The sequence below is a fragment of the Pelophylax lessonae genome, assembly GCF_965119305.1.
Source record: "Pelophylax lessonae genome assembly, chromosome: 2".
Classification (NCBI taxonomy): Eukaryota; Metazoa; Chordata; class Amphibia; order Anura; family Ranidae; genus Pelophylax; species Pelophylax lessonae.
In genome coordinates this window covers 64,388,497-64,413,070 of record NC_138769.1, presented here as the reverse complement: position 1 = coordinate 64,413,070, position 24,574 = coordinate 64,388,497, and the positions used below count along the sequence as shown (strand labels likewise).

Sequence of the window (24,574 nt, the reverse complement as noted above, 5' to 3'; positions counted from 1 at the left end):
TGAAGGGGGAGAAAGGAACCAGGGAAGGTAAAATATAATCAGATTAAACCTCATTATTTTTATGATGATGATGACAGTTCTAAATATGGACCAGACATCTAGGCATCAATGACTTGTGGTCCCAAAAGGTAAACTATCATATACAGTAATTTTACTGTCCTACTGAATGTAATATTAGAAATAAACACAGACAATTTTATATCTTAAGATCCATACCCAGCTTAATTCTTCTCACTTTAAATTCATTAGCAAACTTTTCCAGCTCTCGGATCTCTGGGGAGTCCATATCAATAGGTTCCTCGATGGGTTTACTCTTTCTTCTGAACTCCTGCTTGAAATCTGAGGTGGTGACCTCCTCTCCCAGGAGAGTCTGATGTACTGGGGCAAAACCATGACCCAATGTGCAAGAGCTGGCACTCATGAGACATGGAGGTAAACTGCCTGTATGGACTCCTGTGGAATAGAGAAGGTCACAAGGTTTTATAGAGTTGCCATATTTTAAAATAGCACTCATTTTTTTAGAGTAACTCCATTTTTGTTGAGAAAAAAACATTCCCCTCTGGGTGATCTCTGTACATTGCAGGGATTTAAACAAACTTTTTTTCTAGATTCCTACCTTTTGTTATTCTGAATAAACCCCTGCATGTTTGTCTGTGTCCATGTGGAAAATAAATCAAATGGGAGTGGTTTCATAATTATCAATCAGCTGTGTACCTGCAGTACGTAATTTCCTATTGGGAGTATCTCACCAAAAATCAAATTTGTGTTGCAGGAAATGCTTGAAATCTGACTTGTATCTTAGTGCAGACTTCTGGGAAAATCAGTGAGCCAATCACACAAGTAGGAAATAATGTTTCTGGGGGGCGTTCTGAACACATTCTGTGTACAGAACATCTCCAGGTAGCCATATTGGATTGTAATGAAAGTAAAGGGTTGGGACTTTATATAAGGTATACGACACATGACTAGATAAATGGCAAAAACATGATGGCATATTTATTTGGGTACAAAAACAGGTAAAATTGCACATTGCAATGATACACACATGGGAATTGGAAAATTATATATACACACACAATAAATACCGTAACATTTAGTATTTCATGTATATACAACAACAATGCTATCATAACACTGTGATATATGGTGATGGGAACTGATTTGTCATATGATTAAAGTATAACAAATATTGTCCTATAATGGAACGTAGGTGTAAAAATATATAACTGTGTCCATAAAGCTCTACGCATTTCGTGTATTCACTCCACTTCCTCAGGAGCGGATAAGTAATATACATCTGCAAAAATATAATATATGTATATATAACGAGATACCAATATGATGTATTCATAGTCCCAGATAACAGGGAGTAAAAAGCTAATATAGGAGGAAAAAATGGAAACTCAATGCTACGAATACTTACAAAAGGGCTCCAATTTCAAACATGCAATACTAAACAGTGGGGGCCGCTGGGAGTGTCTGTCCCGGGAGCTGTGGTTTTGTGGACCCACAGAAACACAGGCACACACATGTATGGCCCTGGAGGAGTAGGGGTCTTGATGTAGTAGTTTAAACAAAATGGTATCTACTAACATGGATAGATGACACTAACTGATGCTTTTGACACTTTTTGGGGACCAGTGGCACTAATACGGTGATCAGTGCTAAAAATATGCACTGTCACCGTACTAATAACACTGACTGGGAAATGGTTAACATCAGGGACGATCAAAGGGTTAACTGTGTGCCTAGCCAGTGCTTGTGTACTGTGTGGGAGGAGCTTTTACTAGGAGAAGGCATTGATCCATGCTCCTGCTTTGCAGAAACACAGGATCAATGCCTCCCCTTCTGACAGAATGGCGAACTGCCTTGTTTACATAGGCAGATCACCATTCTGGCTCTCTGCCTAATGATCGGTGATTGCTGGCGGACATCAAGTCCGCGGTACCCGCAGATCAGCTCCAGCTGTGTATAATCACAGTGGGAGTGTGTTGCCGGACCTGGAAGTGCCAGACCTGGAAGTGCAGGATTACGTTTTAAGTACGTGATCCTGCGCAGCATAGTCACCTTGCCGCCCTACATATAAGTGGTAAAGTGAATCTATACTTTGCTCATGCTCAGCAAAGTAGGCTCGCTTTTCAGGAAGAAATTGTTGCATTTATCTTTTCTGTTTGGACCGCTGTTGCACATTGCCTACAGGCTATTGACCACTGAGACCCTGAGTTTTGTAGGGGCATGGGAATGGGAGGATGTCACAGGTTCTCCCATGGTAATAGACATATACTGGATATGTTTCAGGATGTCTGGCAGTAGATTGGTGCAGTGGGAGAGTTTGGCACTTAATAGTACAAACGTCTTATGGACCCTGTTTTAAATTAATCCTATAGTATGGGCAAAATAAAGGTTCTCTGAAAATAAAATACTGATTATTGCCAATTTTGTGTAAATATAGGTCTCTTGGTAAATATTATTGTTAGCAAATTTGCATAAAGTTGTGAGCCCTTTTGAAGAAAAGGGGAAGACCTCACACTATGTCCATTAAAATATTTGTATATCTTTACTTCAGGTCATTGGTAATTTGGAATGAAGGTTTTTGTGGCATAGAGTATGAACTGACTAAGTATTGCCTGGCCTAAAGCAAGTGTAAACCTATGCATATAATGTGAGTTTTAAGTTTATCATCATAAAACTTTGAATTAAAGTGTATCTGTAGTCAAAACTTCTTTTATTTTTGGACAGAGTAGGGAAGAGCTTAAATCCTTACCAGGTTATTATTTTTCTGTCTGTTTACCATTGGGGAAATTTCTTTTCAATTCCTGTCCCAGTGATGGAACAGGAAGTTAGAGGAACTCCCCTTGCAGACTGTTGTCTTTGAAAGAGGTGTCTCCACTGCAAGATCTCTTCTCACCTCTTGTTTTGGGGACAACTCTAATATTTAGGATTTCCCTTTATTTTCTACTTAGTGACAATGGTCACCAGTAAAAATATAGGGGTTAAGCCTGGTACACACTAGAAGTTTTTTTTTCATTCCGTCCAGCGGGCTGAATAAAAAAAACAGAAGAGCTTAGGAGGAGCCACTGTACTAACAATTTGATGTTAGTACAGCGATCTCCCCTCTGAGCTATTGTTTTCCTAAAGTGGGGCCGTCCCCCGCCAGAATGCATCAGTCAGCGCTCTCAGCCATTGGCGGAGAGCGCTGATCGGGTGCTGATCGACAGACTTTTTTCGGTCATGCCCCTTTAACAGAACCTGGCCGAACGGCTGGCTTCTGTTAGACCAGCTGCCGTACAAACGGGCTGAATGTTGGACAGTTTTATGGAACCGGCTGATGCGGCCCAATATTTGGCCCATGTGTACTGCCCTTTAATCTCCTCACTGGGGACACAGATTGTAATAAAAATTTAATAGATGGTCTAACCCAGGGATCCTCAAACTACAGCCTTCCAGCTGTTGTGAAACTACACATCCCATGAGGCATTGCAAAACTCTGAGATTCACAGACATGACTAGGCATGATGGGAACTGTAAATCCTGAACAATTGGAGGGCCATAGTTTGAAGACTCCTGGTCTAACCCCTGGTCTAATCCTTCCACGCTTTATTCAAAACTTAAAAAAAAGGTTTTGCCTAGAAATACACTTTAGTACCTTTTTAAAAGAACTTACCTTGTAAGGTACCTACTCCATTTACCACATTGGATAGAGGCATGCTGCATGTTTGTAAAATTCTTGTTTGAGAAATACTTGCAGATAGCATCTCCGGAGCTGTGGGTTTAATCCCTGCAAATAATTAGTACAGTATCACCTCAGTCGTGGTGTTCAAATATAAATGTCTTCACAGTGGGCTTATTCACTAGGGTTGCAAGAAATCAGAATGATGGGAAAAGGACATTACCCTATATCAACGAATGACAAAGCATCTAGTATGCTGCCTACACAAATACTCATCTCTCTCCAGTTTGACAGCTGTTCAAGCCAGTAACAGCCATTTATTAATTCCCTGTAAAAACTGCATCTTTTTTTTTTTTAGCAGGTTTTTTTGCTGTCTGGGTCCCCATTAGGTGATTTACTCTCTATTTGCCCTGGTGTGCATTGTTTCCAGAATAAGGCTTCATGTAAACTAGCAGCTCCTAAACTTGAGTTTTAGAGTTTTTTTTGCCAAAGCTCCAAAACTCAACTTCATAAAATATATGTGTAAAAAGGGCACTCCCATTATGAAAACCTATACAGGATCTCACAAAAGTGAGTACACCCCTCACATTTTTGTAAATGTTTTGTTATATCTTTTTATGTGACAACACTGAAGAAATAACAATTTGCTACAATGTAAAGTAGTGAGTTTACAGCTTGTATAACAGTGTAAATTTGCTGTCCCCTCAAAATAACTCAACACACAGCCATTAATGTCTAAACCACTGGCAACAAAAGTGAGTCTCCCCCCAACTACAAATCCCCAAATTGGGCCCAAAGTGTCAATATTTTGTGTGGCCACCATTATTTCCCAGCACTGCTTTAACCCTCTTGGGCATGGAGTTCACCAGAGCTTCACAGGTTGCCACTTGAGTCTTCTTTCCCTCTTCCATGGTGACATCACAGAGCTGTTTGAAGTTAGAGACCTTGCGCTCCTCCACCTTCCGTTTGAGGATGCTCCACAGATGCTCAAAAGGGTTTAGGTCTGGAGGCATGATTGGCCAGTCCATCGCCTTTCCCCCTAGCTTCTTTAGTAAGGCAGTGGTCATCTTGTGTGTTTTGGCCTGTTATGTTGGAATACTGCCCAGCGGCCCAGTCTCCTAAGGGAGGGAATCATGCTCTGCTTCTGTATGTCACAGTACATATTGCCATTCATGGTTCCCTCAATGAACGGTAGCTCCCCAGTGCCGGCAGCACTAATGCAGTCACAGACAATGACACTCCCACCACCATGCTTGAATGTAGGCAAGACACACTTATCTTTGTACTCCTCACCTGGTTCCACCACACACACTTGACACCATCTGAACCCAAAATGTTTATCTTGGTCTCATCGGTTCCAGTAATCCATGTCCTTAGTCTGCTTGTCTTCAACAAACAGTTTACGGGCTTTATCTTTAGAAGAGGCTTCCTTCTGGGACGACAGCCATGCAGACCAATGTGATGCAGTGTGCAGCGTATGGTCTGGGCACTGACAGGCTGATACCCCACCCCTTCAACCTCTGCAGCAATGCTAGCTGCATTTATACGTCTATTTTCCAAAGACAGCCTCTGCATATGACGCTGAGCACGTGCACTCAACTTCTTTGGTCGACCATGGCGAGGTCTGCTCTGAGTGGAACCTGTCCTGTTAAACCACTGTATGGTCTTGGCCACTATGCAGCAGCTCAGTTTCAGGGTCTTGGGAATCTTCTTATAGCCAGATCCTCAGAGAGTTCTTTGCCATGAGGTGCCATGTTGAACTTCCAGGGAGCAGTATGAGTGAGTGAGAGTGATAACACCAAATTTAACACACCTGCTCCCCATGCACACCTGAGGCCTTGTAACACTAATGAGTCACATGACACCGGGGAGGGAAAATGGCTAATTGGGCCCAATTTGGACATTTTCACGTAGGGGTGTACTCACTTTTGTTGCCAGTGGTTTAGACATTAACGGCTGTGTGTTGAGTTATTTTGAGGGGACAGCAAATTTACACTGTTATACAAGCTGTACACTCACTACTTTACATTGTAGCAAAGTGTCATTTCTTCAGTGTTGTCACATGAAAAGATATAATAAAATATTTACAAAAATCTGAGGGGTTTTCTCACTCTTGTGTGATACTGTATACATCTATATATATATATATATATATATATATATATATATATATATATATATATATATATAAATAATCAATAGAAGTCCATATTGGCGAAAAGTATTGCAGTTCCATCATAATTAAAGTGTTGAAGTGCCAAATGCTGTAAACAAACTTTTTGCACTCCGTGCTCCCCTCCTGTGTGCCCACTCACTCACCAGCTCCCATGGATTCCCATAACAGAAGTCATGTGCACTTTGCAAAACATCACTATTTCACGAAGTTTATTTATTATTTCTTACCACATCCACCTACAGCCCTCCTGTGTACTCCTCTCCATGTACATACAGTCCTCCAGTGTACTCCTCTCCATGTACATACAGTCCTCCAGTGTACTCCTCTCTATCCACATACAGCCCTCCTGTGTACTCCTCTCCATGTACATACAGTCCTCTGGTGTACTCCTCTCTATCCACATACAGCCCTCCTGTGTACTCCTCTCCATGTACATACAGTCCTTCAGTGTACTCCTCTCTATGCACATACAGCCCTCCTGTGTACTCCTCTCCATGTACATACAGTCCTCCGGTGTGCTCCTCTCTATCCACATACAGCCCTCCTGTGTACTCCTCTCCATGTACATACAGTCCTCCGGTGTACTCCTCTCTATCCACATACAGCCCTCCTGTGTACTCCTCTCCATGTACATACAGTCCTTCAGTGTACTCCTCTCTATCCACATACAGCCCTCCTGTGTACTCCTCTCCATGTACATACAGTCCTCCAGTGTACTCCTCTCTATCCACATACAGCCCTTCTGGCCGCAGGAAAACACGGCAAAACCAAGGCCGCGGTTAATGACGGCCAAGTGTACATGAAGCCTTTAAGTGGGGGATAAACCAATATTTTGAGTTGCCACAGGAACAAGAATAGAGGGGAAATATTCCAATGGGGGCACTGGTTGTACAACTGGCTAAGGGGGATTAACCTTGCTTTCTAGATATTTTCTCTCATTTCCTGTAGTATTTACAGGACACAAAGCAAAGGCAAAAATTTCTAATGGGATACAGATAGAAAGAATAAAACAATGTGCTAACTAAATCATTTTATACATTTACATTGCAATTACAAACCCAAAGTAGTCAACAAGCTCAACACAACTTTTCTACCTGATCAAGTTGTTATTCTGTTTCATTCTAATGCCATAAAATCCAAGAGAATGCACAATTCCTATATCCCAATCAAACAGACAACTGGGCTCTGGAGCCCAGCTTTAACATCTGCCTATTTCCAATCGGATAATTAGTAATAGTCCGCATCACGGAAAGTTAAAAAAAGTCTTACATTTTATTGATGCATATAGCTATTAGCAGGAAAAGCTGACATCTTATGACTTTTTTTTTTTACATTTGAACCTTCTTCATGGAAAGAGACGTTTTCTCTAAAATAACACTTCCGTTATGTTATGCCACTGTTATATATAAATACTTAGCTAAGTAAGGCCCAAGGCCAGACACATTTTTTTTCTTTGTTAAGCAGAGAAGGGTTAAAACCTCTGTTAATGTTCTTAATGTAAAGGGTTCTTTACTGTCAGAGCGGTAAGAATGTGGAATTCTCTTCCACAAGCAGTGGTATCAGCAGGGAGCATCAATAGTTTAAAAAACTATTAGATGGGCACCTTAAAGACCACAACATAGAGGGGTATACAATGTACAGTTAACAGCAAACACACACACACATCATAGGTTGAACTGGATGGACTGATGTCTTTTTTCAACCTCACTAACTATGTAACGTTATGTTTCTATCCATGTCGATATTTGGATGATTTTCTCCCTACCTCTGTCTATTTATTTATTTTTTGGTATCATGTAGCACAGGTAGTGAGTAGTGTTGAGCGAACACGGACTGTATTATTCGTGTTCGTACCGAATAATTGGATTTTTTGTACCCGAACACGGACACGGACACTTTACTGTATGTTCGGGTAAAAATCCGTGTTCGGTCGTTTTATTTCCGGGTTTTGCATGCTTTGGCGCTCTTTTCATGGCGGGCTTTCAACAGCCAATCAACAATCGTTTAACTGGTGTGCCTTAAGCCATCCCAGCCATGCCTGCAAATGTCTCAGTAGCTGTGATTGGCCGTCTGAAGCATGTGACCAAGTCTTTATAAGTTCGAGGCAGCCGCAGCGGCGTCATTATGCTGCTTAGATTCAGGGACAGAGCACACATCAACGTGCTGGCTGCTGATTAGGGAAAGATAGGCAGGAAAAAACCATTTGTGTCCGGATAGAATTGAGGGACAGGTCGGAGTGTTTAGGCAGGGCGAGTTGTAGGCATTTTAGGGATAGAGTCTGCTGAATTATAGGGTCAGTGTCTTCTACAAACTACAATCGATATTGCTGTGTGGGGGGTGGGGTCTGCACTCAATCCTGATCTACGATCTCTTCTCAATCCTGTTAGGGACAGAGTCTGCTGAATTTTAGGGAAACTGTGTTCTACAAACTACAATCGATATTGCTGTGTGGTGTGGGATTGGAGATAGGCAGGTGTCAGTGATCCACATCCATTTTTCTGTGTGTGAGCTGCAGTGAACACAATCTTTTTGGGCTGCAGTGAACACAATCTTTTTGGGCTGCAGTGAACACAATCTTTTTGGGCTGCAGTGAACACAATCTTTTTGGGCTGCAGTGAACACAATCTTTTTGGGCTGCAGTGAACACAATCTTTTTGGGGTGCAGTGAACAAAATCTTTTTGGGGTGCAGTGAACACAATCCTTTTTGGTGTGCAGTGAACACAATCTTTGTGGGGTGCAGTGAACAAAATCCTTTGTGGGGTGCAGTGAACACAATCTTTTTGGGGTGCAGTGAACAAAATCCTTTTTGGGGTGCAGTGAACAACATCCTTTTTGGGGTGCAGTGAACACAATCTTTTTGGGGTGCAGTGAACAAAATCCTTTGTGGGGTGCAGTGAACACAATCTTTTTGGGGTGCAGTGAACACAATCTTTTTGGGGTGGAGTGAACAACATCCTTTTTGGGGTGCAGTGAACAAAATCCTTTTTGGGGTGCAGTGAACAAAATCATTTTTGGGGTGCAGTGAACACAATCTTTTTGGGGTGCAGTGAACACAATCTTTGTGGGGTGCAGTGAACACAATCTTTTTGGGGTGGAGTGAACAACATCCTTTTTGGGGTGCAGTGAACAACATCCTTTTTGGGGTGCAGTGAACACAATCTTTTTGGGGTGCAGTGAACACAATCTTTGTGGGGTACAGTGAACAGAATCTTTGTGGGGTGCAGTGAACACAATCTTTGGGGGGTACAGTGAACACAATCTTTGTGAGGTGCAGTGAACACAATCTTTGTGGGGTGCAGTGAACACAATCATTGTGGGGTGCAGTGAACTCAATCTTTGTGGGGTACAGTGAACACAATCTCATACTTCTGAAGGTTTGAGGGTGCTGCCTGTTCCATACTCCCCCTACTCCTAGCCTTTTAGGGGTACAAACAATAGTAATTGGGGCCTAGTGTGGTTGTGTACGTGTGATATACATACACTTTTTTGGGATCATATTTTCTATTCCGCTATTTAATCAAAAACCTTTGGGGATCAGTTAAATTGGGGGATAGTCTGTGTTGGTACGTGTGAGAGAGATCCACCTTTCCAAGTTGTTGGGGTTCATCTCATACTTCTGAAGGTTTGAGGGTGCTGCCTGTTCCATACTCCCCCTACTCCTAGCCTTTTAGGGGTACAAACAATAGTAATTGGGGCCTAGTGTGGTTGTGTACGTGTGATATACATACACTTTTTTGGGATCATATTTTCTATTCCGCTATTTAATCAAAAACCTTTGGGGATCAGTTAAATTGGGGGATAGTCTGTGTTGGTACGTGTGAGAGAGATCCACCTTTCCAAGTTGTTGGGGTTCATCTCATACTTCTGAAGGTTTGAGGGTGCTGCCTGTTCCATACTCCCCCTACTCCTAGCCTTTTAGGGGTACAAACAATAGTAATTGGGGCCTAGTGTGGTTGTGTACGTGTGATATACATACACTTTTTTGGGATCATATTTTCTATTCCGCTATTTAATCAAAAACCTTTGGGGATCAGTTAAATTGGGGGATAGTCTGTGTTGGTACGTGTGAGAGAGATCCACCTTTCCAAGTTGTTGGGGTTCATCTCATACTTCTGAAGGTTTGAGGGTGCTGCCTGTTCCATACTCCCCCTACTCCTCATCTAGCCTTTTAGGGGTACAAACAATAGTAATTGGGGCCTAGTGTGGTTGTGTACGTGTGATATACATACACTTTTTTGGGATCATATTTTCTATTCCGCTATTTAATCAAAAACCTTTGGGGATCAGTTAAATTGGGGGATAGTCTGTGTTGGTACGTGTGAGAGAGATCCACCTTTCCAAGTTGTTGGGGTTCATCTCATACTTCTGAAGGTTTGAGGGTGCTGCCTGTTCCATACTCCCCCTACTCCTAGCCTTTTAGGGGTACAAACAATAGTAATTGGGGCCTAGTGTGGTTGTGTACGTGTGATATACATACACTTTTTTGGGATCATATTTTCTATTCCGCTATTTAATCAAAAACCTTTGGGGATCAGTTAAATTGGGGGATAGTCTGTGTTGGTACGTGTGAGAGAGATCCACCTTTCCAAGTTGTTGGGGTTCATCTCATACTTCTGAAGGTTTGAGGGTGCTGCCTGTTCCATACCCCCCCTACTCCTCATCTAGCCTTTTAGGGGTACAAACAATAGTAATTGGGGCCTAGTGTGGTTGTGTACGTGCGAGATACATACACTTTTTTTGATCATATTTCCTATTCCGCTATTCAATAAAAACCTTTGAGGATCAATTGAATTGCGGGATAGTCTGTGTCGGTACGTGTGAGAGAGATCCACCTTTCCAAGTTGTTGGGGTTCATCTCATACTTCTGAAGGTTTGAGGGTGCTGCCTGTTCCATACTCCCCCTACTCCTCATCTAGCCTTTTAGGGGTACAAACAATAGTAATTGGGGCCTAGTGTGGTTGTGTACGTGTGATATACATACACTTTTTTTGGATCATATTTTCTATTCCGCTATTTAATCAAAAACCTTTGGGGATCAGTTAAATTGGGGGATAGTCTGTGTTGGTACGTGTGAGAGAGATCCACCTTTCCAAGTTGTTGGGGTTCATCTCATACTTCTGAAGGTTTGAGGGTGCTGCCTGTTCCATACCCCCCCTACTCCTCATCTAGCCTTTTAGGGGTACAAACAATAGTAATTGGGGCCTAGTGTGGTTGTGTACGTGCGAGATACATACACTTTTTTTGATCATATTTCCTATTCCGCTATTCAATAAAAACCTTTGAGGATCAATTGAATTGCGGGATAGTCTGTGTCGGTACGTGTGAGAGAGATCCACCTTTCCAAGTTGTTGGGGTTCATCTCATACTTCTGAAGGTTTGAGGGTGCTGCCTGTTCCATACCCCCCCTACTCCTCATCTAGCCTTTTAGGGGTACAAACAATAGTAATTGGGGCCTAGTGTGGTTGTGTACGTGCGAGATACATACACTTTTTTTGATCATATTTCCTATTCCGCTATTCAATAAAAACCTTTGAGGATCAATTGAATTGCGGGATAGTCTGTGTCGGTACGTGTGAGAGAGATCCACCTTTCCAAGTTGTTGGGGTTCATCTCATACTTCTGAAGGTTTGAGGGTGCTGCCTGTTCCATACTCCCCCTACTCCTAGCCTTTTAGGGGTACAAACAATAGTAATTGAGGCCTAGTGTGGTTGTGTACGTGTGATATACATACACTTTTTTGGGATCATATTTTCTATTCCGCTATTTAATCAAAAACCTTTGGGGATCAGTTAAATTGGGGGATAGTCTGTGTTGGTACGTGTGAGAGAGATCCACCTTTCCAAGTTGTTGGGGTTCATCTCATACTTCTGAAGGTTTGAGGGTGCTGCCTGTTCCATACTCCCCCTACTCCTCATCTAGCCTTTTAGGGGTACAAACAATAGTAATTGGGGCCTAGTGTGGTTGTGTACGTGTGATATACATACACTTTTTTGGGATCATATTTTCTATTCCGCTATTTAATCAAAAACCTTTGGGGATCAGTTAAATTGGGGGATAGTCTGTGTTGGTACGTGTGAGAGAGATCCACCTTTCCAAGTTGTTGGGGTTCATCTCATACTTCTGAAGGTTTGAGGGTGCTGCCTGTTCCATACCCCCCCTACTCCTCATCTAGCCTTTTAGGGGTACAAACAATAGTAATTGGGGCCTAGTGTGGTTGTGTACGTGCGAGATACATACACTTTTTTTGATCATATTTCCTATTCCGCTATTCAATAAAAACCTTTGAGGATCAATTGAATTGCGGGATAGTCTGTGTCGGTACGTGTGAGAGAGATCCACCTTTCCAAGTTGTTGGGGTTCATCTCATACTTCTGAAGGTTTGAGGGTGCTGCCTGTTCCATACCCCCCCTACTCCTCATCTAGCCTTTTAGGGGTACAAACAATAGTAATTGGGGCCTAGTGTGGTTGTGTACGTGCGAGATACATACACTTTTTTTGATCATATTTCCTATTCCGCTATTCAATAAAAACCTTTGAGGATCAATTGAATTGCGGGATAGTCTGTGTCGGTACGTGTGAGAGAGATCCACCTTTCCAAGTTGTTGGGGTTCATCTCATACTTCTGAAGGTTTGAGGGTGCTGCCTGTTCCATACTCCCCCTACTCCTCATCTAGCCTTTTAGGGGTACAAACAATAGTAATTGGGGCCTAGTGTGGTTGTGTACGTGTGATATACATACACTTTTTTTGGATCATATTTTCTATTCCGCTATTCAATAAAAACCTTTCTAGGGCAAGATCTTAAATTACAGAAATATGAGGAGACCGTCAAATAAGGGCCGTGGCCTGGGTCGTGGTGCTGCTGGTAGAGCTCCTGTTGCAAGGAGAGGACATGGTCGATCTGTGCCAGCTACACGCACAAGTGAAACACCTTCCTCAAGTGTGAGTAGGCGACAGAACCTGCATCAGTATTTGGTAGGGCATCAAACGCCCCTAGAAGTGATGAGGCCAGAACAAGTTGAGGCGATAGTAGATTGGTTTGCTGCTGACAGTGCCTCCAGTTCCTTCACATTGTCTCCCACCCAGTCTACTGCAGAAAGGTCAGAGTTGGCACCTGCAGCCAATGTCCAACCGTCTTTCACCTCACCCCCTTGCAAATCAGGCCAGCAGTCTGAGCCCCAAGCCATACAGCAGTCTCTTATTCTTTTTGAGGACTCTGTCAGCAGGGTTTCCCAGGGCCATCCACCTAGCCCTGCCCCAGAAGTGGAAGAGATTGAGTGCAGCGATGCCCAACCACTTATTTCTCAAGATGAGTACATGCAAGGATCATCGCAGCACGTCTCCGATGATGACGAAACGCAGGTGCCAACTGCTGCGGCGTTCAGCATTGTGGAGACCGACAAGGAGGGCAGGGGTGAAGACTGGGTGGAAGATGATGTGGAGGACGATGAGGTCCTCGACCCCACATGGAATGAACGTCATGCAGGTGACCTGAGTAGTTTGGAGGAAGAGGCGGTGGTCGCACAGAGCCACCAGCACAGCAGAAGAGGGAGCAGGGTGCAGAAGCGGAGCGGCCGTGCCCTAGACACTACGCCCGCTACTGCCCAACGCAGCAAGGGAACGAGCGCACCAAAGTCAGCTCAAAGGAGTTCTCTAGCGTGGAAGTTCTTTAGAAAATGTGCTGATGACAGGACACGAGTGGTTTGCACCCTGTGCAATCAGAGCTTGAAGCGAGGCATGAACCTTCTCAACCTGAGCACAACCTGCATGATCAGGCATCTAAGTGCAAAGCACGAGCTGCAGTGGAGTACACACCTTCAAAACCAAGAAACGTCTCTGGCTCATCCTGCTTCCTCTTCTGCTGCAGTCTCGGCCGCTCCAGCCACATCTGTAGTGATACCGGCACCTGCCACCCCGCAAACAGACGATCTGTCAGCAACACCACCACCTGGGTCACCAACAACCATCTCCACAATGTCCCGTGGAAGCGTTCAGCTTTCCATCTCCCAAACACTTGAGAGGAAGAGGAAGTACCCCCCTACCCACCCGCGATCCCTGGCCCTGAATGCCAGCATTTCAAAATTATTGGCCTTTGAAATGCTGTCATTCCGTCTGGTGGAGACGCACAGTTTTAAAAACCTTATGTCGGTGGCTGTCCCACAGTACGTCGTGCCCAGCCGCCACTACTTTTCCAGGCAAGCCATCCCTTCCCTGCACAACCAAGTGGGGGAAAATATCAGGTGTGCACTGCGCAACGCCATCTGTGCCAAGGTCCACCTAACTACGGATACGTGGACCAGTAAGCACGGTCAGGGGCGTTATATCTCCCTAACGGCACACTGGGTAAATGCAGTGGCGGATGGGCCTGAGGCGGATAGCAATTTGGCGCATGTCCTTCCACCACCGAGGATTGCAGGGCGCTTCAGTTTGCCTCCTGTTCGTAACTCCTCCTACTCCGCTTCCTCATCCTCTACCGCCTCCTCATCCGGACAGCGTAACACCTTCACCACCAACTTCAGCACGGCCAGGGGTAAACGACAGCAGGCAGTTTTACAACTTGCCTGTTTGGGGGACAAACCACACACCGCGCAGGAGTTGTGGAGGAGCATGGAACAGCAGACAAATGAGTGGTTGCTGCCAGCGAGCCTCAAGCCCGGCCTGGTGGTGTGTGATAACGGGCGAAATCTCATAGCAGCTCTGGGCCTAGCCGGTTTGACGCACATCCCTTGCCTGGCGCATGTGCTGAATTTGGTGGTGCAGAGGTTCCTTAAAAACTACCCCGATATGTCAGAGCTGCTGCAGAAAGTGCGGGCCGTTTGTGCGCACTTTCGGCGTTCTCACCCTGCTGCTGCTCGCCTGGCAGCGCTGCAGCGTAACTTCGGCCTTCCCGCTCACCGCCTCATATGTGACGTGCCCACAAGGTGGAACTCCACCTTGCACATGCTGGAAAGACTGTGTGAGCAGCAGCAGGCCATAGTGGAGTTTCAGCTGCAGCACGCACGCGTGAGTCGCTCTGCGGAACAGCACCACTTCACCACCAATAACTGGGCCTCCATGCGAGACCTGTGTGCCTTGTTGCGCTGTTTTGAGTACTCCACCAACATGGCCAGTGGCAATGACGCCGTTCTCAGCTTAACTATCCCACTTCTATGCCTCCTTGAAAAAACAATTCGGGCGATGATGGAAGAGGATGTGGCACAGGATGAGGAGGAGGAGGAGGATGAAGAGGTAACATTTCCAAGGCTTTCAGGGCAGTCATTCGCAAGGGGCTCCGAGGGTGGGTTCCTGCACACGCAAACGCCAGGGACGCAATTGTCCAGCAGGGGCACAGTTCTGGAGGATGAGGAGGATGAGGAGGAGGAGGAGCTGGAGGAGGAGATGGAACCATGTTCACAGCAGGGTGGCACCCAGGCCAGCTCATGGCCATCACTGGTGCGTGGCTGGGGGGATACAGAGGACACGGACGATACACCTCCCACAGAGGACAGCCTTTCGTCGCCTCTGGGCAGCCTGGCACACATGAGCGATTACATGCTGCAGTGTCTCCACAACGACCGCCGAGTTGCCCACATTCTAACTTGTGCTGATTACTGGGTGGCCACGCTGCTGGATCCCCGTTACAAGGACAACGTACCGTCCTTAATTCACTCACTGGAGCGCGATCGCAAGATGCGCGAGTACAAGCGCACGCTGGTAGACGCCATGCTGCTGGCATTCCCATCTGACAGCGGGGCCACAGTGGAAGCACAAGGCAGAGGAGGAGGAGGAGGAGGTCGCCAACGCAACCAGGGCACCGCCAGCACCTCAGAAGGCAGGGTTAGCATGGCCGAAATGTGGAAAAGCTTTGTCAGCACGCCACAACAAACAGCAGCACCAGCAGCTCAGATGGAACGTCTTAGCAGGAGGCAGCATTTTACCAACATGGTGGAGCAGTATGTGTGCACACGCCTACATGTAGTGAATGACGGGTCTGCCCCCTTCAACTTCTGGGTCTCCAAATTGGGCACATGGCCTGAGCTTGCCCTTTACGCCTTGGAGGTGCTGGCGTGCCCTGCAGCCAGTGTATTATCTGAACGGGTATTTAGCACGGCTGGGGGCGTTATAACAGACAAGCGCAGCCGCCTGTCCAGAGACAATGTGGACAAGCTCACGTTCATTAAAATGAACCAGGCATGGATCCCACGGGACTTTTCCGTACCTTATGCAGAATAGCAATGGATACCGACCTTACCCACCCATTGTTCCATTTTTGCTCTTTCTCACTCTTTTGGGGTGTACCCTCATTTAAAATTTTTGAAAAGAAGCAGTGTTGGCTACCTCGTCCTCCTCCTCAGGGCCAGATTAATGTAGGGGCTATTGGAGCTGCAGCTCCAGGCCCCTACCTTTTATATAGGCCCCGGGTTGGCCATATTCACTGTTACCGCTCTTCTGTCACTTGTAAACACAGAAGTCTGGCTTCTATGCTCGCTTCCCCAGGCAGCACCCTCAGAACCTCCCCACACAGCGTGAAGGCCGGACAAGGAGGGACAGTTGGCGATGCATGGATGTGTTTATGGGCTTCAGAGACAGCATCCCATGTTGAATTAGGCATGCATGGCTGCACCCTTCCTCCTCTGGGTGCATGGCAAGGCACGGCCCTTAAGGCCCTTCAAAATCCTCAGCACCAAGCCCATGATGCTGTTAATCCGGCCCTGGTCCTCCTCCACCGCCGCTTCCACCTACACCGCCCATAGGTGTGCGCAGCCTATTGCATTAAGGTGTGCACCCCAAAGTTGAAATACACATGCATGTGTTTGCCAGCAGGGAGAGTAATGTATCGGGGCCATGTACCTGTAGGCAAGGAGAAATAGAGCAGAGCAGGTCCCAGGGAGATCTTTCCCATCTCCTCACTGGCAATGCTATGTGCCCTAGGTGATTAGGGTGTGCCCAGGCACACCCAGCACACCCTGTGCGCACGCCTATGTCACCGCCACATCCACCACCACCTCAACCTCCCTCCTACTCCATATGGGCCTCGTCCTTCAGAGATGAAGAAGAACATTGTTTTATTTTTCTGTTTTTTTTTTGTTGTTTTAAGTTATTTCCCTATCCACATTTGTTTGCAGAGCACTTGCCATGCTCTTAATTACGTTTTGCTGCCATTTGCAGCACTCTAGCCCTTTCCTTTGGTGTTTTAGAGCCATTTTAGTGCCTTAAAGTTCGGGTCCCCATTGACTTCAATGGGGTTCGGTGTCCGGGAAAAGTTCGGTAAAAGTCCGGGACACGGACCCGGACTTTTTTTTAAAGTTCGGCCGAACCCGTCGAACACGGACATCTAGGTGTTCGCTCAACCCTAGTAGTGAGGGGAAAACTCCCCAGTGTGAGTACAGGTATTTAAAAGAACACATTTTCTATTATCATTGGAATGGAATAAACTCTGTTTCCCCATTCAGGAGATTAACATTCACTTCCTGTCCAGGGGATTGGGGGTCTGACAGAGTCGGAGTTAAATAGGTACCGTAGAAAGACAAGTGCTATAGGGTAGTTTTAAGTTCAGTAAATATCCATCGGTCACTGCAAATATCAAATTGATACCCAACAGGTTTCAGAGGATCAATGGCTTCTTTAATCAGGGCTTATGATTACAGAAGTTTATAAAGACTGTACAAGAGCAGGGTTCTTTGACGAATTGCTTTTAAATATCAAGGTTTGTTTGGGTCTTAAGGCCCGTACACACGATAAGAAAATCGGAAGTAAAATTTCGTCCGCTTAACGATCTGCCGATTTTCGGATCATTAGTATGGTGCTTTCGACAGCCGATTACGAATTTTTCGGACGACAAAAACTAGATGTGCAGGCTATAAAAATTTTATCGTACGTCAACACAATGTCCGATTTTCTTTTAATTGGTACAGTTTTTGTCTGAAAAAAATCACAAGAGCAAGACTAGGCATGCTCAGAGACGAAAGAACACATACAAAACAATCCAACACATGACATCACTTCTAAAGTTGAATTCTGTCGTACGAGAATTTTCAGATGAAAGTAACCTCTTCACTTTCGGCATGAGACTAGCATGCAACAAAAAACAAAAGAAAATTTGTCAGATAATCTGATCGTGTGTACGAGGCTTAATAGAATAGGACCTACAGGGATGTCACATAGGTAGAATTTAAAATGCTACAAAATTTTAAGTTTTGGCTGGAATTGGACTTTAATTGGTAAATGGTTATTGAAAGCAAAATATAGTGTAAATATACAAAGAGAAGTTATGGCCAAATATGTGTTTTTACTAACTAGTGCATGTTATTTTAGTGTTTATACAACTCTTCATACCTTCCAATTATAGGACTTATATCCTGCTAACTTGCTAGTTAGGAATTCTACAGAGAGATATTGCAGTCTAAGGACAGAGAGCCAAAATGAGAGCAGCCAAAGGTGTGTGTTCAGCTCATTCATAGCAAAACCCTCTATAATTCTGCCTAACAACAAAATATAATCTCAAAATTAAAAAAATAAAATGTTGTGTGACAGTTCTCATTTACTACCAATTCATAAATGGCATTACAATGACATGTATTGTCAGATAAGTTCACAACCTTTCCCCTATATCAGCATAAAATCTCACAAGTCTGTAATTGTTTACATGTCATTACACAGGGTTATTTGATTTCATGCTGCCATGCACACTTAGGAGCTGTAAGATAGCATGTGTTATAGGCTTGAGGTCAAGCAGTCGATAGAGCAGCAATTTTTAGACCTCAGGGGTCTCTCAGGTATGACAGAGCTATTGAAACAAAGCTTGTCATTCAGAAGCATGAAATCCATAAAAACTACAAGATTTATAAAATAAAAGAAAAGCACTCACCTGTCATCACCCCATAGGTAGATTGTTGGCTTCCATAGTGACATGATGGGTTTGGATAATGCAGCCCTGCTGGTATATGTTCCACATTAGGCACAGACAAGTATATATGAGAGAATTTAGGAATTTGGACCAAAGACAAAACAGACAGGACTGGTAAGAAAATATTCAAGATTCATTCGTAGAATAAGCTTTAATTCTTTATTTCTATTGTTATCAATTATTCTAGGTATATATTACACTTGTGGATAGACTTTTATAGGTTAAATTGGGCATAAGGCTTAGTAAGGTTTATCGGGTGCCAACACAGAATTGTAAAAACAAATAAATAATCAAATCGAGATTAGGGGTATCCATCACTTTTTTATAATTAATAATTATTTCATAGCAGTCACCTTTATCATTTCAGCTAAATATTTATAGTAACAACCATAAGTGCCGAAATGATAAACAGCCAATATACACTATATTGTCAAAAGTATTGGAACAGCTGCTTTTACACTCACATGAACGTTAATGGTATCCCAGTTTTAGTCCGTAGGATTCAATATTGAGTTGGTCCATCCTTTGCAGCTGTAACAGCTTCAACTTGTCTGGGAAGGCTCTCCACAAGGTTTAGGAGTGTGTCTATGGGAATGTTTGACCATTCTTCCAGAAGAGCATTTGTAAGGTTAGGTACTGATGTTGGATGAGGAGGCTTGGCTCACAGTCTCCACTCTAATTCATCCCAAAGGTGTTCTACGGAAGTCAGGACTCTGTGCAGGCCACTTAAATTCCTCCACCCCAAGCTCGCTCATCAAAGTTTTTATGGACCTTGCTTTGTGCACTGGTCCAAATCATTTGGTGGAGGGGGGGCTATGGTGTGGGGTTGTTTTTCAGTGGTTGGGCTTGACTCCTTAGTTTCAGTGAAGGGAACTCTTAAGGCATCAGCATACCAAGGCAATTTGGACAATTTCATGCTCCCAACTTTGTGGGAGCAGTTGGGGATGGCCCCTTCCTGTTCCAACATGTTCCTGTTCCCAGTGCACAAACAAGGTCCATAAAGACATGGATGAGTGAGTTTGGGGTGGAGAAACTTGACTGGCCTGCACAGAGTCCTGACCTTAACCCGATAGAACACCTTTGGGATGAATTTGAGTGGAGACTGCGAGCCAGGCCTTCTCGTCCATCATCAGTGCCTGACCTGACAAATGCGCATCTGGAAGAATGGTCAAACATTCCCATAGACACACTCCTAAACCTTGTGGACAGCCTTCCCAGAAGAGTTGAAGCTGTTATAGCTGCAAAGGGTGGGCCAACTCAATATTGAACCCTACGGAATAAGACTGGGATGCCATTAAAGCTCATGTGCGTGTAAAGGCAGGCGTCCCATAGACATAGTGTGTATGCCAATTCCAACAAAATCAATATAAAACAAACAATGTTTTCTTATTCAATTTGCAATGAGCCATCCTAGAACTCACCTGAAATGTACCCACAGGTAGACCCTAAATCTTTATAATAAATGATAATAAATCATTCTAGTATCTATTAGGATGTATCCTGAATACCAGAAATACATTCAGGTCTTTATTTCTCTGTTGTGGGCCAACAACACATGATGTTTTGTGGACTGAAGTCACAAAAACGGTGACAGCTCTGTCTAATTGTCTTTTGCTAAGCTACTGATTTCCCCCCCCCCCCCTTCCATATCTTCACAACAGAGTTCTCTAGGGAACTAATAAGAAGAGTTGAAAATTAAATGCAAGCTTCGGCAGACTCTATCTGTTAATTGTAATTACACAGCGTAAAATGGGGCTTCTAGATAATGTCACATAGGAATGAGAAAGCATCTGCAAGTATACATTTCAGGTATCTAGGAGTTAGAATGAAGTGAAGTTCTTAGACCACACCACTATGATTTATGGGGGGTCTTTAGGCTACGTTCACATGTGGGCGCAGCGGATCAGGGCAGAATCACCGTGATTCTGCCCGCGACCCGGAAATCATTATAAATCGCGGGATGCCTGTGCGATGCCCGTGATTTGCAATGGTACCCCAAACGCTGTGCGATGTTGCCGCGATTTCTGCCTGCCAAATCGCGGTAACATCGCGCAAACAGAATCGCGGGATGCATGACACCCAAAATAGATACAAGAGCTTCTTTTGTGCGTCATGCGTCCCGCGATTCTGTTTGCGCTATGTTACCACAATTTGGCAGGCAGAAATCGTGGAAACATCGCACAGCGTTTGGGGTGCCATTGCAAATCATGGGCATCGCACAGGCGTCCCGCGATTTGCAATGATTTCCGGATCGCGGGCAGAATCACGCTGCGATTCGCTGCGCCCACATGTGAACGTAGCCTTAGGGTATCTACAGTATGTCTAACTAAGCTTATCCTAATGTCAACCTCCAGTGACAGACACTTTTACTCATGTCACAACTTCTTTATTCCCTATGCATGTCCATGGGGATAAAAAAAGCCTCCTGAGACAGCTTGATGCAGTTGGAGGTCAGGAGCAGGTCAAAAAGTGGTCAAAGGGAGTATAGGAGGTTAGGAACACATGGCAGCAGCATCTCAAACTGATCTGAAATATAAGCTGAATTAACCTACATGCTACATGTGCCCTTAAAATATGTTCATTATTGCTCAGGTAGTTTACGCTAGAAATTAAATAAAGATCCAAAGTTTTTTTTTCGGAAGGAAACCACATGATATAAATTGTGAACTACAGTGACCAAAGGCCACAATACAACATATACAGCACATCTGCAATTTTCTATTAACTCAGCAATAAAACAGTTGTACAGGGTGCAGGAGATTACCGGTGTGTATATATGATCATTTCAGAAGAAATTAAAAGATGCTTAAAAAAAAAAATCACATATTGGGAGGTTGCTAGTAAAACCAGAATTTGTCTCCCAGTGCAATCACTTTTGCACAATATATGGACCGAATATTGTATAACCTGTCCCTGTATGAGGCTTAAAATGAATTACAAGATCACTGGAAAAATCTTTCATTAAAACAAAACATCTGCATACATATGCATTTATGTCAGATCACAAAACTTCACTGATTAAAGGCATTTTAATTTTAAAAAAAGGCGTTTTCATAAAAAAAAGTAATAAAGTAACAATAATAATAATATTAATATTGTATGTGGCTATAAATTATACAATTCATATTATTATTATTTATGGTAAATAACTAATGTATACATAAACAGTAAATATCAGTTTTGAATAGTACATAGATGGTATACATGAAATCAAATATATTTACATTCCAACAATACATTTTTCCATATGGTAATAATTATATTTTTGCGTATTCTACACTTTTCCCTTTTTACATCATCTTTTCTATCCGTATGATAGTAAAGGTAACTGTAATCCTTGTATCTTATCATTTTTTTAGTAATTACTTTCATTTTCATGTCCATATCAGCATTTCCTTATCTAATTACTTATGTAGGTTACTTAAAAAGGGCAGAAGCCCAGAAGAAAGTTCAGTAACATAAATGGAGACATATTGTTGGTTACTTTTCTGCATTTTGCACCAGCTTAAGCGTGCTTTGCACAGACTCCCTAAATTAGTCAAATAGCTTTCTAATGGTTACGGAATAAAGTAGACGATCTAAGCTTTTTTTTTTTGCTGTATAATTATGTAGCCATATAAAAGAGAAATACATCACTCATAATACAAAAGTACCTGTGGAGACCACATTAGTTGTGTGATTGGTGACAGGCAGGTATTCAGCAGTGCTATGATGCATCCTAAGGGGAAAAGTAGCTGAAGATTCGGAATTTAAAGGTACAAAGGTATCAGCTGTTACAAAAGCCTGGAAACTCATTCCCCCAGACAGGACGGATAAAAGAAAGATGAATTTTAAAAGTTTCCTCGGAGTCTTCTGTGAGCCTGGAATGAATTGTTAAAATAAAACTTTTCCTGAGCTTGCATGTATGCATTAAGGGGCAGCTTGGAAAGTGCTTGGCGTGTGCAGGTATTTATACTCCTAGGAAATCCCTTTATCCATGTTAATGATTTCTGCCCAGGAGATTGCTACATAAATGCATCAACTGTTCTTCCCACCCAATATAACAATGCCTGGCCAATTGGTGTAACTAAACAGAAACCTGAGATGCTGGACCTATTTAACAGCTTGTCCTTTCTGAATATGCTTGATCCGTATATTTAAAACACTACATCAATAGGGTTGATGTACTAAAGGAATAGAATTCTCTGTCTGCTTGCTACCAGCAACATAGATCTTTTCCTTTTTTTTATAGTTTTTATTTTTTCAGTTACAGTGTGTGCTCTTTTAAAGGTATGGTCTATTCAGGAGTGAGCATTTGTTATTTAAATTGGAGCAAGAATACAGCTATTATTTCTTCTTTTATGCCCCACTCATCTTCACCTGCCACCATAGTTGTCACAAAGGCTAGATTCACACCACTGCAGGTCCTGTATGCCGGCATTTTCCATTGGAAAAAAATCCCTGACCCTCTTTTAAAAACACGGCTGCAGGGCAGCTGATTTCAGTTTCCCGCACCTAAAAATACGCTGCATTTTTAATGCATGGGGTGCCATTAGGAATTAATGGCATGCTTGTGGTCTGCTAAAGAGCAGTGTATTTTGCATGCAGGATGTGTGCGGTTTGCACACGCTCCTGCACCCGCAATAGTGTCATCTGAAGTTTGACTTTTTCTGTCTAATAAACTGCCTGACCTCATGCACAATCAAATGTTGGGGAAACGCAAGGTAGCTAATATTGGAGTTTAACAGACCCTCAACCTTCTGATGCAAGCCAATTAGTCAGAGTAAGGTAGCCCATACATTAGTCATTTTGTTTCTCTCAACTAGTGATGAGCTTCGTGTTTGAGTCGAACCTAAGTTCGACTCGAACATTGCCTGTTTGCCCGTTCGCCGAATGGCGAACAAATGGGCTTCTTCACGGGAACTTTGAGTCCCCACATCAATAATTAGCTTAATAGATTTTATTTAATATCCATAATTAATATTAATCATCCGCTGGCCAGGGACTCAAACCCACTGCCTCTCATTTGCAAGCCCGTTATTCTAGCACCTACGCCACCTAAGCCTCTCTCTGCCTAACTAACTTCTATCTGAGTTTTACAGCTCTTTTATAGGGCTCTGACATCACCAGTGCCACATAATCCACTGCCCAGGTGCAGCAAATAAATTACTGATGTCACGTCAGAAGGGGTGGGGACAAATAATAGGTTTTAATTAAAATCCATAGTTAATATTGATCACCCGCTGGCCAGGGTATTTGAATCCCCAGCCTCTCATTTGCTAGCCCGTTATTCTACCAGCTACGCCACCAGTCTTACGTTAATCAGCTGGCTTGGTGGCATAGCTGGTAGAATAATGGGCTTTCAAGTTAGAGGCTATGGGTTTGAATCTCCCCTGGCCAGTGGGTGATTAATAGTCACTTACATTTAAGCCTTTAAAATGAGGACTTGTGACTGTTCATATGTTCGCTAGAACATTTCCCCTGTTCGAGATGTTCTGGTGTGAACCAAACAGGGGGGTGTTCGGCTCATCACTACTCTCAACCAGTGGGTTTCATTTACCAAGTACAGGATCACTGAAGTGTAGCATACAGTATACATTAATGGCTGAACTATTGGAATCAGTACACAGAGAGATATGTGGTTAGGATGTGTCGATGTCATAGATAATACAAAGATGTATATCAACAAATAAAGTTGTGGTGCATAACCAGTGTTCTCGACTACTGTAATTCCTGCGCTTATGGTCCAGGAGGATTTTTTTTTTGTGGATATTTTTATGTGTATTATGATGATATGGCCTTTTTAGGTTTAGGGTGCTACAAAACAAAGCATTCACTTGTTAAGGACTATTTGTTCTTGGAG

The 24,574-nt window shown here is 43.5% G+C and overlaps 1 protein-coding gene across 1 annotated transcript in view; it reads right to left on the bottom strand.

The window, feature by feature from the left end:
- POU1F1 (POU class 1 homeobox 1) overlaps positions 1–22,527 on the bottom strand; it is a gene marked incomplete at both ends in the record, with an annotated part of 39,517 nt that extends 16,990 nt beyond the window's left edge. The window contains 4 exons of the mRNA XM_082245699.1: positions 217–453; positions 3,665–3,778; positions 18,694–18,762; positions 22,386–22,527. Of these exons, the coding sequence (XP_082101825.1) occupies positions 217–453; positions 3,665–3,778; positions 18,694–18,762; positions 22,386–22,527 (562 nt within the window). The remainder of the gene's footprint in view (positions 1–216; positions 454–3,664; positions 3,779–18,693; positions 18,763–22,385) is intronic.
- Between the last annotated feature and the right edge of the window lie 2,047 nt (positions 22,528–24,574).